This window comes from Mustelus asterias, chromosome 10 (assembly GCF_964213995.1).
Source record: "Mustelus asterias chromosome 10, sMusAst1.hap1.1, whole genome shotgun sequence".
Taxonomy (NCBI): domain Eukaryota; kingdom Metazoa; phylum Chordata; class Chondrichthyes; order Carcharhiniformes; family Triakidae; genus Mustelus; species Mustelus asterias.
This window is the reverse complement of record NC_135810.1, coordinates 106,000,073-106,013,608: the sequence shown is the minus strand read 5'-3', so window position 1 is coordinate 106,013,608 and position 13,536 is coordinate 106,000,073. Positions and strand designations below refer to the sequence as shown.

The following is a 13,536-nucleotide window of genomic DNA, read 5'->3' as shown; positions in this document are numbered from 1 at the left end:
ATCACGAGTCCATCGACATTACCACTGTGCCGTAGTCTCCCTCTAACTATACAGAACAAAGTGGCAATGCGAAAAAGAATCTGGAAGTGCCACAGATCTAATGACTGAAGCAGTGATTTGTTTGATTTATTATTGTCACATGTATTGGGAAAAAATGAAAATTATTGTTTCGTGCGTGCTCTACAGACAAAGCATACCGTTCATTGAGTACATAGGGGAGAAGGAATGGAGAGGGTGCAGCATATAGTGTTACAGTCGTAGCTAGGGTGTAGAGAAAGATCAGCTTAATATAAGGAAGGTCCATTCAAAGGTCTGATGGCAGCAGAGTCATAGAGGTTTATAGCATGGAAACAGGCCCTTCGGCCCAACTTGTCCATGCCGCCCCTTTTTTAACCCCTAAGCTAGTCCCAATTGCCCGCATTTGGCCCATATCCCTCTATAGCCATCTTACCTATCTAACTATCTAAATGCTTTTTAAAAGACAGAATTGTACCCGTCTCTACTACGACCTCTGGCAGCTTGTGCCAAACACTCACCACCCTCTGTGTGAAAAAATTGCCCCTCTGGACCCTTTCGTATCTCTCCCCTCTCACCTTAAACCTATGCCCTCTAGTTTTAGACTTCCCTATCTTTGGGAAAAGATATTGGCTATCTAGCGGATCTGTGCCTCTCATTATTTTATAGGCCTCTAAAAGATCACCCCCTCAGCCTCCTACGCTCCAGAGAAAAAAGTCCCAGTCAATCCAGCCTCTCCTTATAACTCAAACCATTAAGTCCCGGTAGCATCCTAGTAAGAGAGAGTGAGCTGTGACCGGTAGTCTTGAATCTGAGGAGTTGCGGACAAGGGATAGAAAAGGTAGGCGAAAGGCTGCTGAAATAAGGTGGGATGAGTCCCAAAATGATTTGAAAACAAGGCCAAGGACCCTGAGGTCAGAGGACTGTGGGCCAGGAACTGACGCAGCTTATAGAGAACAGCAAGGCAGTGTACCAGATTCAGAGGGAAAGTGAACATGGCTCACACCATTATCATTTGTGTGCTTGTTTTCATGTGGATGCCTGCTGAAAATGTGTGAACATGATGAATTTACTGTTGTTTGAGAAGGATATAGAAGAGGAGGTGTGCAAGGACAGAATTTGATTCTCGACAAACGATAAGGTTCAGTGGCAGATGGTAGAAGCACAGCAAGGCACTTCTATGGAGGCGGAAAAATATGCCCTTCGAAAAAGCGTGCTGCAAAATGATACGTTGCTTAGAATCAAAGAATCCCTGCTGTGCCGAATGAGGCCATTCGGCCCATCGAGCCTGCACCGACAACAATCCCACCCAGGCCCTATCCCCATAACCCCCACACATTTACCCTGCTAATCTCCCTGACACTAAGGGGCAATTTAGCCTGGCCAATCCACCCAACCCGCATATCTTTGGAGTGTGGGAGGAAACCGGAGCAGCCGGAGGAAACCCACGCAGACACGAGGAGAATGTGCAAGCACCACACAGACAGTCACCTGAGGTCGGAATTGAACCCGGGTCGCTGGCACTGTGAGGCAGCAGTGCTAACCACTGTGCCACCCAATTAAAACTACAAATATTATGAAAATAGACCAAGTTATAGTGGTTTTATGATTGAAAGCTACGAAACCAACATTTTCTTCCATCGCATTGACTTAAAATGTTGTGATTTTTCGCACATTTTTCTGCATCAACGTTTTTTTTCTTACCTATGAATCCCAACTGTGAGAATTCTAGAACCATCCAGTCTTCAGAAGAAAGCTGAAGTGCAAAATTTTTCATGGTGCTGAAGTAATGATCTTTGGCAACGATGTCGTCTTCAAGCTGTGGGGAAGCACAGAGTGGTTTGCATTTTGGCCCAAAAACTCAATTATGTCTTGTAAAGTTCAAAACTGGGATAGAGTCAGGCAAATTCATGAGTCTTCTAATAATGCACTCAGAAGCCAGGCAGTAAATAAACCTTTGATGGTTCATTCATACATTATGAATGAGCTTCCGTTCAACTATCTAACTTATATTTTAACATGACCACAAGGCAGGGACGATAGAGAATGAGACTCACACGAGCAGCTTGGAGGAGACAAAACTTGCGACTGGGGAAGTGATAAAGAGAATAAAGTGAGCGTGACAGTTTGGGCAGGGGCAAAACTTCCTGCAGAGCTTCCAGAACGATCAATTTTTAAAGGAATCCATGAATCTATTCACAAGTTGTCAATAGATAGAGAATCTATTCACAAGTTGTCAATAGATAGAGAATGAGACTCACACGAGCAGCTTGGAGGAGACAAAACTTGCGACTGGGGAAGTGATAAAGAGAATAAAGTGAGCGTGACAGTTTGGGCAGGGGCAAAACTTCCTGCAGAGCTTCCAGAACGATCAATTTTTAAAGGAATCCATGAATCTATTCACAAGTTGTCAATAGATAATGCTCAGTCTGTACTTTAACAGATCTTAGAATTGTAGAATCCCTACAGTGCAGAAGGAAGCCAATCGGCCCATCGAGTCTGCACCGACTACAGTCCCACCCCAGGCCCTATCCCCGTAAGCCCACATATTTACCCTTTTGATCCCCCTGACATTCATGGACAATTTAGCATGGCCAATCCACCTAACCACACACCATTGGGCTGTGGGAGGAAACCAGAGCAGACTCCACACAGTGACCCAAGCCGGGAATCAAACCCGGGTCTCTGGTACTGTGAGGCAGCAGTGCTAACCTCTGTGTCACCATGCCACTCATTCCTTTGAGAAGGTTGCCGTATTGATTATATTCGGCCCCAGGATCTGGGTGTCGTCGACTGGGCCAGCATTTGTTGTCCATCCCTGAATGCCCCATTTCAGAGGAACATTAAAGACTAAACCACATTGCTGTGGATCTGGAGTCACACGTAGGCCAGACCGGGTAAGGACGGCAGAATTCCTTCCCTAAAGGGCATCAGTTTTAAGTTTATGTTTATTTATTGGCGTCATAAGTAGGCTTACATTAACACTACAATGAAATTACTGTGAAAATCTCCTAGTCGCCACACTCCATCGCCTGTTCGGGTACACCGAGGGAGAATTTAGCATGGCCAATGCTAACCAGCATGTCTTTTGGACTGTGGGAGGAAACCGGAGCACCCAGAGGAAACCCACGCAGACATGGGGAGAAAGTGCAGATTCCGCACAGACAGTGAGCCAAGCTGGGAATCGAACCTGGGTCCTGGGCGCTGTGAGGCAGCAGTGCTAACTGATTAGTGAACCAGATGGGTTTTTATGACAATTGACAATGGTTTCATGGTCATCATTAAACTTTTAATTCCAGATTCTTATTGAATTCAAATTTCACCACATGCTGTAGTGGGATTCGAACCCAGGTCCCCAGAGCATTACTAGTTCAGTGACAATACTACTATGTCACCACTTCCCCAACAGGATATAACCAGCCCACATTGTCATTTATGCTCCACCTCCGTCTCCCACCATCCTTCCTCATCGAACTCCATAAGCATAACCCTCTACTGATGCATTTTGGTAGATTGAACCAGGGCAGGACTTACTCAGTTAATGGTAGGGCATTGGGGAGAGTTACAGAACAAAGATATCTAGGGGTACATGTTCATAACTCCTTGAAAGTGGAGTCACAGGTGGACAGAGTGCTGAAGAAGGCATTCAGCATGCTTGGTTTCATTGGTCAGAACACTGAATACAGGAGTTGGGACGTCTTGTTGAAGTTGTACAAGACATTGGTAAGGCCACACTTGGAATATTGTGTACAGTTCTGGTCACCCTATTATAGAAAGAATATTATTAAACTAGAAAGAGTGCAGAAAAGATTTACTAGGATGCTACCGGGGACTTGATGATTTGAGTTATAAGGAGAGGCTGGATATACTGAGACTTTTTTCTCTAGAGCGTAGAAGGCTGAGGGGTGATCTTATAGAGGTCTATAAAATAATGAGGGACATAGATCAGCTAGATAGTCAATATCTTTTCCCAAAGGTAGGGGAGTCTAAAACTAGAGGGCATAGGTTTAAGGTGAGAGGGGAGAGATACAAATGGGTCCAGAGAGGCAATTTTTTCACACAGAGGGTGGTGAGTGTCTGGAACAAGCTGCCAGAGGAAATAGTAGAGATGGGTACAATTTTATCTTTTAAAAAGCATTCAGACAGTTACATGGGTACGATGGGTGTGGAGGGATATGGGCCAAATGCGGGCAATTGGGACTAGCTTCGGGGTTTAAACAAAAGGGCGACATGGACAATTTGGGCCGAAGGGCCTGTTTCCATGCTGTAAACCTCTGACTCTATGACCTCAACTCCCTTCTTTCTCATATGCTTAGCTTCTCCTGAAATACATCTACACTACTTGCCTCAGCCTCTCCCTGTGGCATTCTGCATTCTTATCACTCTCAGGAGGAAGTTTTGTCTGCATTCCCGATTTGATTTCTTTTATGATGGTCTTTTATATTGACGGCCGACAGTTTTGCTTTTCCCCACCAGTGGAAACAGTCGATGTCTACTTTATCGAAACTTTGCTTCATTTCAAAGACTTCTATCAGATAATCCCTCAGCCTTCTCTTTGCAAGGTATAAACGCACAGTGCCAGTATCATCCTTGTAGATCTTCTTTGCAATCTCTCCAGTACCTCTGTATTTTTTCAATACTGTAGCAACCAGAAGAGCACACAGTACTTGAAGCGTGGTTTAACCGAAGTTTTAAGTTTAAGTTTATTTTATTAGTGTCACAAGTAGGCTCACATTAACACTGCAATGAAGCTACTGTGAAAATCCTCTAGTCGCCACACTCCGGCGCCTGTTCGGGTACACTGAGGGAGAATTTAGCACGTCTTTCGGACTGTGGGAGGAAACCGGAGCACTCGGAGGAAACCCACACAGACATGGGGAGAACGTGCAGACTCCGCACAGACAGTGACCCAAGCCGGGAATTGAACTCGGGTCCCTGGTGCTGTGAGGCAGCAGCGCTAACCACTGTGCCACCGTGCCGCCCCTAGATTTGACACGAGTTTAACTTCTATAATTTTCAATTCTCTCCCTCCAGAGATAAATCCGAGTACAGTACATGATTTGCGTTTTATTAAAGAAACAAGAAAAAAATGACCTTTGAGAGAGAACTCTGTAACTGTTTAGCCGCAGAAAATGCCAGCATTACACTGTAATTAGATTAATGGATGAGACCACGGCTGGGAAACCCACTCCGAATAAATTCCAGCAATCCTGACATTTCGTACTTAACCTTTTTTTGCAAATGTTGTTAAGAAAGTTCGCAATCAATGGCCTTTGAATGATTAGGTTGTGAACATGAAGGTCAGTTGCACATTTACTCTGTTACATTAACCAAAGTGACTACACTGTTTAGTCAGTGTTGGTGGATCTCCCCCGATTTCATTCATTTAAACTCCGTGGGCAGGATGTACTCGCCCCAAGGCTGAAAAATCCTGCCCGAGATCAATGGACGTTCGCATGGTCCAAGTCCTGCCCGCTACAATTCCCGTGGCGGGCCAGACGGGAAAATCCTATCCATAATCTAATTGGTGCAGAAGGTAGAAAGAACAGTGCAAAAAGGGAAGAAGATCAACTTGAAAGAATCAAAACTTGCTACTAGGAAGATATTAAAGGGGCTTAAAGGAACTGGAGCAGATTGTGTGGGGAAAACTTTCTGCCAGGGCTTTTAAGATTATCAAAACTCCTATACTAACTGATTAATACCATATATCTATAGAGAAGTTGACAATAGCTCCAAGTTCAGTCTGTACTTTAACAGGTCTGCCTTTGGCGAGAGGATTATTGTATTTGTTACATAGGATATCCAGCACAGAAACAGGCCATTCGACCCAATCAGTCCATTATGCCATTACCCACAATTTCCAACCTGGAGGGTCTCCTCGCCGAGCTCACAGAGGGGCCAGTAGCTTTTATTGGGCAGTCTCCCCATGTGGCAAAGTTACCTCCCCACCCACCCAACCACCGGTAAAATCCCAGCCACAGTGTAACGCTCATGTATCAAATCTATACTACGGATTTATAGTCATTGAATAAGCCAAATTCAGTTTTTAGTACACGGTGTTCTGATGTTTTAATTCCATAATGCCACTCATTTGACTTGCAAAATAAGTTGCTCCGATTGGAATTCATATACACAATTCCAATAGTCCAGGTAGACAGTAGCTGATCAAAATCTTGATCAAAGTGGTAGCTTCAGAGGAACGTCTTAAAGGAGCAGAGAAAGTCCCAGCATTGTCTCCTGTAATGAGGAGGATCACGGATCTTGCCGAATGTCACTAGTGAAAGGAATTCTGGGTGGTGCATGTCCATGGGGTACAGGGTGAGGGATCTTACAAACTGCTAAGATTTGGCCACCACCGCAGCCATTCAATCCAGCCCATCCACGAACGACTAAAGCACTTGGTGATGGAATACAATTTGTCCTTCTGATCTGCATATGGGCACATTTGGGTGTCGTCAGATCCTACGGGCTCTTTGGTTTCTGGATCATGTGCCTTTCTCCATGTTTCCACACCCCTCCGTGCCATGAGACATCAGAGTCTACAAACTCTTCCATCCTGTACTGACAGTTTTTAAAATCCCTCACCCTGTACCCCATGGACATGCATCACCCAGAATTCCTTTCACTAGTGACATTCAGCAAGATCCGTCATCCTCCTCATTACGGGAGACAATGCTGGGAATTTCTCTGCTCCTTTAAGACGTTCCTCTGAAGCTACCACTTTGATCAAGATTTTGATCAGCTACTGTCTACCTGGACTATTGGAATTGTGTATATGAATTCCAATCGGAGCAACTTAATTATGTTTGCAAGTCGAATGAGTGGTATTGTGGAATTAAAACATCAGAACACCATGTACTAAAAACTGAATTTGGCTTATTCAATGACCGTAAATCCATAGTACAGATTTAATACATGGGCGGTACACTGCTTTTCTGTAAAAGAGCACAGCCTTAATGCAACACGAACAGTGCCAAAGGTGATCTGATGGGTAACTGGGCCAATTATTCTTATACAATACTTCAGACAAAACATTCAGACAAAACTAACAAATACTTCAGAACATTCTCTGAGCAAACAACAAAACTCAAGTAACCTGAGCTTCCTTTTGTTTCTGAACATTTATCTGGTTTTTAAAAAAAATTCATTCGTGGAACATGGGCGTCACTAGCTAGGCCTGCATTTATTGCCCATCCCTAGTTGCCCTTGTTCAAAGGGCAGTTGAGAGTCAACCACATTGCTGTGGCTCTGGAGTTACATGTAGGCCCAGACCAGGTAAGGACGGCAGATTTCCTTCCCTAAAGGATATTAGTGAACCAGATGGGTTTTTCCGACAATCGGCAACGGTTTCATGGTCATCAGTAGGTTCTTAGTTCCAGATATATTTTATTGAATTCAAATTCCACCAACTGCCATGGTGGGATTCGAACCCGGGCCCCCAGAACATTAGCTGAGTTTCTGGATTAATAGTCTAGTGCTAATACCACTAGGCCACCGCCTCCCTGATGTTGGGATATGGCCCTCCCTCAGCATAATAACACATTGAGCAAATGGCATCAAATATACTGTCCTTACAAAACAGGCACATCATTCACATTACTGAGAGTAACAGGAAGGATAATGATTGATATTGTCTTTTTCATATCTGGATGCACGCATGCACACACGCATGCACACACGCATGCACACACGCATGCACACACGCACACGCACACACAGTGAATACTACTAACAGGATCCAAGAAGGTGCTTATTTCAGAGTTGCAGTAGGAATGAAGAGCAAAATAGAAGCTGGTTAACTGGTCAAACCCACGGAGGTCGGGCTTCCTGATAATTATTAAATAGCTGCTACGCTGCAGTTGCCAGGAGCCACACAGTCAGTAACATGTATTCTATATACTCCTGCCAAGTAAAATAGCGACTTAATTCTGCTTTTCCATTCAGTACACTGTGTTTGCTGCCCATGTGGTCCCCACATTGGGGAGAGTGAACTGGGTGAGCGCTTTGTGGAACACCCTCTGTTCAATCCGCAAGCATGAACCCGACCTTCCTGTCAGCTGTCATTTCAACTCTCTCCCTTTGTCGCACTCTGACCTTGGCCTGCTCCAGTGTTCCAATGACACTCAACACTCGCTCTGGGAACAGTGCCTCATGTGGGCACTCTACAGCCTTCAAGACTCAGCATGGAGTTGAACAGTCTTGGATCATAACCTCTGTCTCCTCCTTGTTCCATTTTTTTTTGATGATTGAGTTTTTCTCATTCCTTTATTCATTCACTTTCCACTCAGCTGCCTGCTATCCAGCCATTCACACCTCATTTGGATACATATTTTGTATTTTTACCCATTACGTTTTGTCATTTCATCTTTCCGGCCCTCCACCCCATCACAGACTCTCCCTTCCGCTCCTCCTCACTTGCTCAAACCCACTACATTTCTGTCTGCCCTCAGTTCTGATGAGGGGTGCTCAACGACCTCTGTTTTGTCTGATCCTGCCCAACTTGCTGAGTATGTCCAGCATTTACTATTTCTATTTCTTTCCCATTTGATCTTTCTGTCTGCCCCCATAGCCCCACCCATTTAATTATTTTTATTTATTAGTGTCACACATAGGCTTACATTAACACTGCAATGAAGTTACTGTGGAAATCCCCGAGTTGCCACACTCTGGTACTTGCTGGGGTACACCGAGGGAGAATTTATCATGGCCAATGCACCTAACCTGCACGTCTTTGGACTGTGGGAGGAAACCGGAGCACCCGGAGGAAACCCACGCAGATACGGGGAGAACGTGCAGACTCCGCACAGACAGTGACCCAAAACTGGGAATCGAACCCGGGTCCCTGGCGCTGTGAGGCAGCAGTGCTAACCACTGTGCCGCCGTCCCACACTCTCCCTGCCTCTATACTGGTTAGATCTTCCTGTCTTGCCAGTTCTGATAAAAGGCTATTGATGAGAAAGTGTTCTCTCTCCACACTTGTGGAGTAGGCCCAGGATTTTCTATATTGATTTCAGATTTACAGCATCTGCTGTATTTTCAGCTCATCTTAGAAATCATAGAAATCATAGAAACCCTACAGTGCAGAAGGAGGCCATTCGGCCCATCGAGTCTGCACCGACCACAATCCCACCCCGGCCCTACCCCCACATATTTTACCCACTAATCCCTCTAACCTACACATCCCAGGACTCTAAGGGGCAATTTTTTAACCTGGCCAATCAACCTAACCCGCACATCTTCATTATTTAATTATGCACACTGAAGTAAAGCAGGGTTTCGAGAAGCTAAACAAGTAAACTGGAACTCATTTGGGGTTTTTAAACTCACTTTTTGGCACATCTGGGAACCCTGGTCAATGGTTACCAGAGAGCTCAGTTTTGGGTTCAATATATCCAGCTGTGCATCACACTAGACAACTGTGAATGTAGGCCACAGGGCATTTATAATCGCTAACAGCTGCCATTATCATCATCTTTAACAAAAAAAGTAATTAAAACTCTTGATTAAGTCTAGCCAATTTACTTAAAGCTCAAAGTCCTGTTCGGAAGTTTAACAAATTTTAATATACAAACTCACATGAAAACATGGTGCAGGTTGTGTTTTTCAGTTCAGTAATAGTACTTTCTGCTTCACACAAATATGTGACGTTGATGTGACACAAATCTGAGGCAGTTAGCTACCGAGGGCGGTGTGGCGGTGCAGTGCTTAGCACTGCTGCCTCACAGCGTCAGGGACCCGGGTTCGATTCCCGGCTTGGGTCACGGTCTGTGCGGAGTTTGCACGTTCTCCCCCGTGTCTGCATGAGTTTCCTCCCACACTCCAAAGATGTGTAGGTTAGGTAAATTGGCCATGCTAAGTTGCCCCATGATGTAAGGGGGATTAGCTATGGCAAACGTGTGGGGTTACAGGGATAGGATGGGGGGGGGGGGGGGGGGGGAAAGGGCTTGGGTAAGATACTCTGTCAGAAGAGCCGGCGCAGACTCAATGGGATGAATGGCCTCCTTCTGCACTGTAGGGATTCTATGAACCAATTCTTTCACACTAGAAGTAGCACAGCTCCACAGGAATATTAGACAGGATTAGCCATGGACATTAACATCATTTAACAAACAGGTTTCATTAACTGCTCTTCAATTTGTTCCTGCGCTGACAGTTACCATTTGCCCACATGGTTTTAAAGATTATAGTTATGGCTGCTCTGGGCCCTCTGGCTGCTGATGCTGTTAAAATACTACAGGACTTCACACAGCTATAACAAACTGTATTTATATTGTGTGTTCAACAAAGCAAAACAGCTCAGGAACATAATCACGTACCATTTTAACACCAAACCCTGTAAGGGGATGTCAGGCCAAACATTTTGCCAGAGCCAGATTTTAAGGAGTATTCGAAATAAGAAGAGGGAAGAGGCAGAGAGGTTCAGGGAGGGAATTTCGCAGCTGAGGCCTGGGTATCCAAAAATGTTAAAAACCGAGGAAGGCAAAGTAAGTCACAGTCAATTGCTCTGATGTATTGGCCCAAATTGATCAGTGGAGAGAAATGCTCTCCCAAAGAGCTTATTTCATACGTCTAGAGATAACTCAGGTTATATTTCAGCGACACTTCATTCGTAGCACACATCACTACCTCTGTTCATTGTGGGAACACAGCTAAGCACAGTCAATAATTGGACATTATTTGATTTTCAGATCTAACTCTGTATGGAGAAATGTTTCTATCAGTTGCAGAATGCCTGTTCGGCTCTCTGAGAAACATACATGGGATCAGCAGAGCTTCAATATCCAGTAGAAGCTTAAATGGGATAAAGCAGCGTCCTGTAATCTCTTTCCAGCAGGCAAGAGACTTAGCAAGCCGACAGTTGGGTTCGGGACTCGGACACGGTCCCGATTTCTGTTCCAACCCAGAGGCAATATGTAGACCTCAGTAAGTTTCCACGCAAACTGGCTTGTGATAAAGACTCATCTGAAAAGACCTGGGCACATTTTCACATCTTATACAGCAGTTGAAAGTAAGTAAACAGGCTCCTGTGGAGGATCTTTCTAACCGTTACAAAGGACAAACTGGGAAGGATTTAAAAAGCATCACGAAACCTCGGGAGCAGTTTGCTACATAGAGTCCCTCCAGTGCAGAAAGGCCATTTAGCCTGTCAAGCCTGCATCGACCACAATCCCACCCAGGCCCTCTCCCTCTAACCCCATATATTTACCCTGCTAATCCCCCGACACTAAGGGGCAAATTAGCATGGCCAATCATTCTAACCCGCACATCCTTGGAGTGTGGGAGGAAACAGGAGATCGAACTTGAGCCCCTGGTGCTGTGAGGCAGCAGTGCGAACCACTGTGCCACCTTGCTACCCCATGGAGTCTGGAAGCACAGCGTCAGTCAGCTAGGCACATCCCTATTCTGAGGGTAGGCTCATTAAAGTGACTGAGGAATGAAAAGAAAATAAATGCAGGGAATGGAAAGAAGAGAATTTCTTATCCAGGTTGTAACAAACTCCACATTCACCTATACTGATACTAAATAGGTATAGAGTCATAGAGATTTACAGCATGGAAACAGGCCCTTTGGCCCAACTTGTCCATGCTGCCCTTGTTAAAAAAAAAACCCCTAAGCTAATCCCAATTGCCCGCATTTGCCCCATATCCCTCTATACCCACCGTACCCATGTAACTATCTAAATGCTTTTTAAAAGACAAAATTGTACCCGCCTCGACTACTACCTCTGGCAGCTTGTTCCAGACACTCACCACCCTCTGTGTGAAAAAACTGTCCCTCTGGACACTTTTGTATCTCTCCCCTCTCACCTTAAACCTATGCCCTCTAGTTTTAGACTCCCCTACCTTTGGGAAAAGATATTGACTATCTAGCTGATCTATGCCCCTCATTATTTCATAGGCCTCTATAAGTTCACCCCTCAGCCTCCTACGCTCCAGAGAAAAAAGTCCCAGTCTATCCAGCTTCTCCTTATAACTCAATCCATCAAGTCCCGGTAGCATCCTAGTAAATCTTTTCTGCACTCTTTCTAGTTTAATAATATCCTTTCTATAATAGGGTGACCCGAATTGCACACTGTATTCCAAGTGTGGCCTTACCAATGTCTTGTACAACTTCAACAAGACGTCCCAACTCCTGTATTCAATAAGTGAACACGTATCGGGATTCAGCTACACTGAATGTATTCATAATGGTTGTTTATATATTGGATTATTGATCAGAGAATACTTGAGAAGCAGATCACAATCCCCCCCACTGAGGACCTGAGCATTTTATTGTCCCATGTCCAAAAACTAACTATACTTATTATAGAGACGTTTTTTATAAGTGCCTTCCTAATGGACAATTATGGTAACCGTCATATTGAACATGTAGTTGGTACGACTTCAGTTTGTAGTGATTTGGCAGATATGAGCAGCAATATTTGCATATTTGTCTGTGCTAGCTTTAAAACGTGTTCAGATTTAATCAGCGATTAATTATACGTGCAGATTTTCAATGGGATGTTCATTGACTATAATCACAAAAAGGATTGCACAAATGCTGCTGCCACAACTATCTTACAGAAAACTCAAGCAGTATGTGGTAAAGATAATGGATTCCCCTGACTGATACAAAGGATTCATTCTAATTTCAGTGTTAAAATTACTGGCGGGAAGAGCTCAAGAGCTTGGGCTATTTTAAACCCACATCGCAATTGTTCACAAGCTTCTGTTACTCTCAGTTTAAGAAACGTGTTCATCACCCAAACCACAACAAATAAAAACTCCCTACTCACTCCATCCCAATTACTTTCATCTCCCATTGCATCACCTTTGATTTGGTTAGCACTGCTGCCTCACAGCGCCAGGGACCCACGTTCGATTCCCGGCTTGGGTCACTGTCTGTGCACAGTCTGTATGTTCTCCCCGTATTTGTGTGGGTTTCCTCCGGGTGCTCCAGTTTCCTTCCACAGTCCAAAGATGTGCTGGTTAGGTGCACTGGCCATGCTAAATTCTCCCTCAGTGTACCCGAACAGGCGCCAGAGTGTGGCGACTAAGGGATTTTCACAGTAACTTCATTGCAGTGTTAATGTAAGCCTACTTGTGACACAAATAAATAAACTTTAAAAACTTCGCTATCCTTATCTTACCCCCACCTGACTGAAACTGTCAGCCAGACCTAGGACAGCAGCAGGCTCTACTATTCCAATGATCTCTGGGAAGGTCAGCCATGTCCGATACCTCTATAAGCTTCAGCTCCTAACCTCTGGTAGTCATGTTCCCTTCAGTACAACAACTACCCGATTTGCGCTGGTCTACATTCCGAGGGTGGAATTTTCTGGTCTTAACGCAATAACCTCCCTTTGGGCGGCACAGTGGTTAGCGCTGCTGCCACACAGCATCAGGGAACGGTGTTCAATTCCAGCCTTGGGTGACTGTGCAAACTCAACACAAACATTCTCCCCATTTCTGCGTGGGTTTCCTCCGGGTGCTCCGGCGTCCTCCCACACTCCAAAGATGTGCGGGTTAGGTGGATTGACTG

General features: G+C 44.8%; 1 protein-coding gene across 2 annotated transcripts in view; it reads right to left on the bottom strand.

Moving 5' to 3' along the window:
* Positions 1-13,536, bottom strand: part of mgat4a (alpha-1,3-mannosyl-glycoprotein 4-beta-N-acetylglucosaminyltransferase A) — a 268,132-nt gene that overhangs the window by 71,429 nt on the left and 183,167 nt on the right. For both annotated transcript variants that reach the window (XM_078222379.1, XM_078222380.1), the window contains one exon: positions 1,720-1,834. In XM_078222379.1, the coding sequence (XP_078078505.1) occupies positions 1,720-1,834 (115 nt within the window). The remainder of the gene's footprint in view (positions 1-1,719; positions 1,835-13,536) is intronic.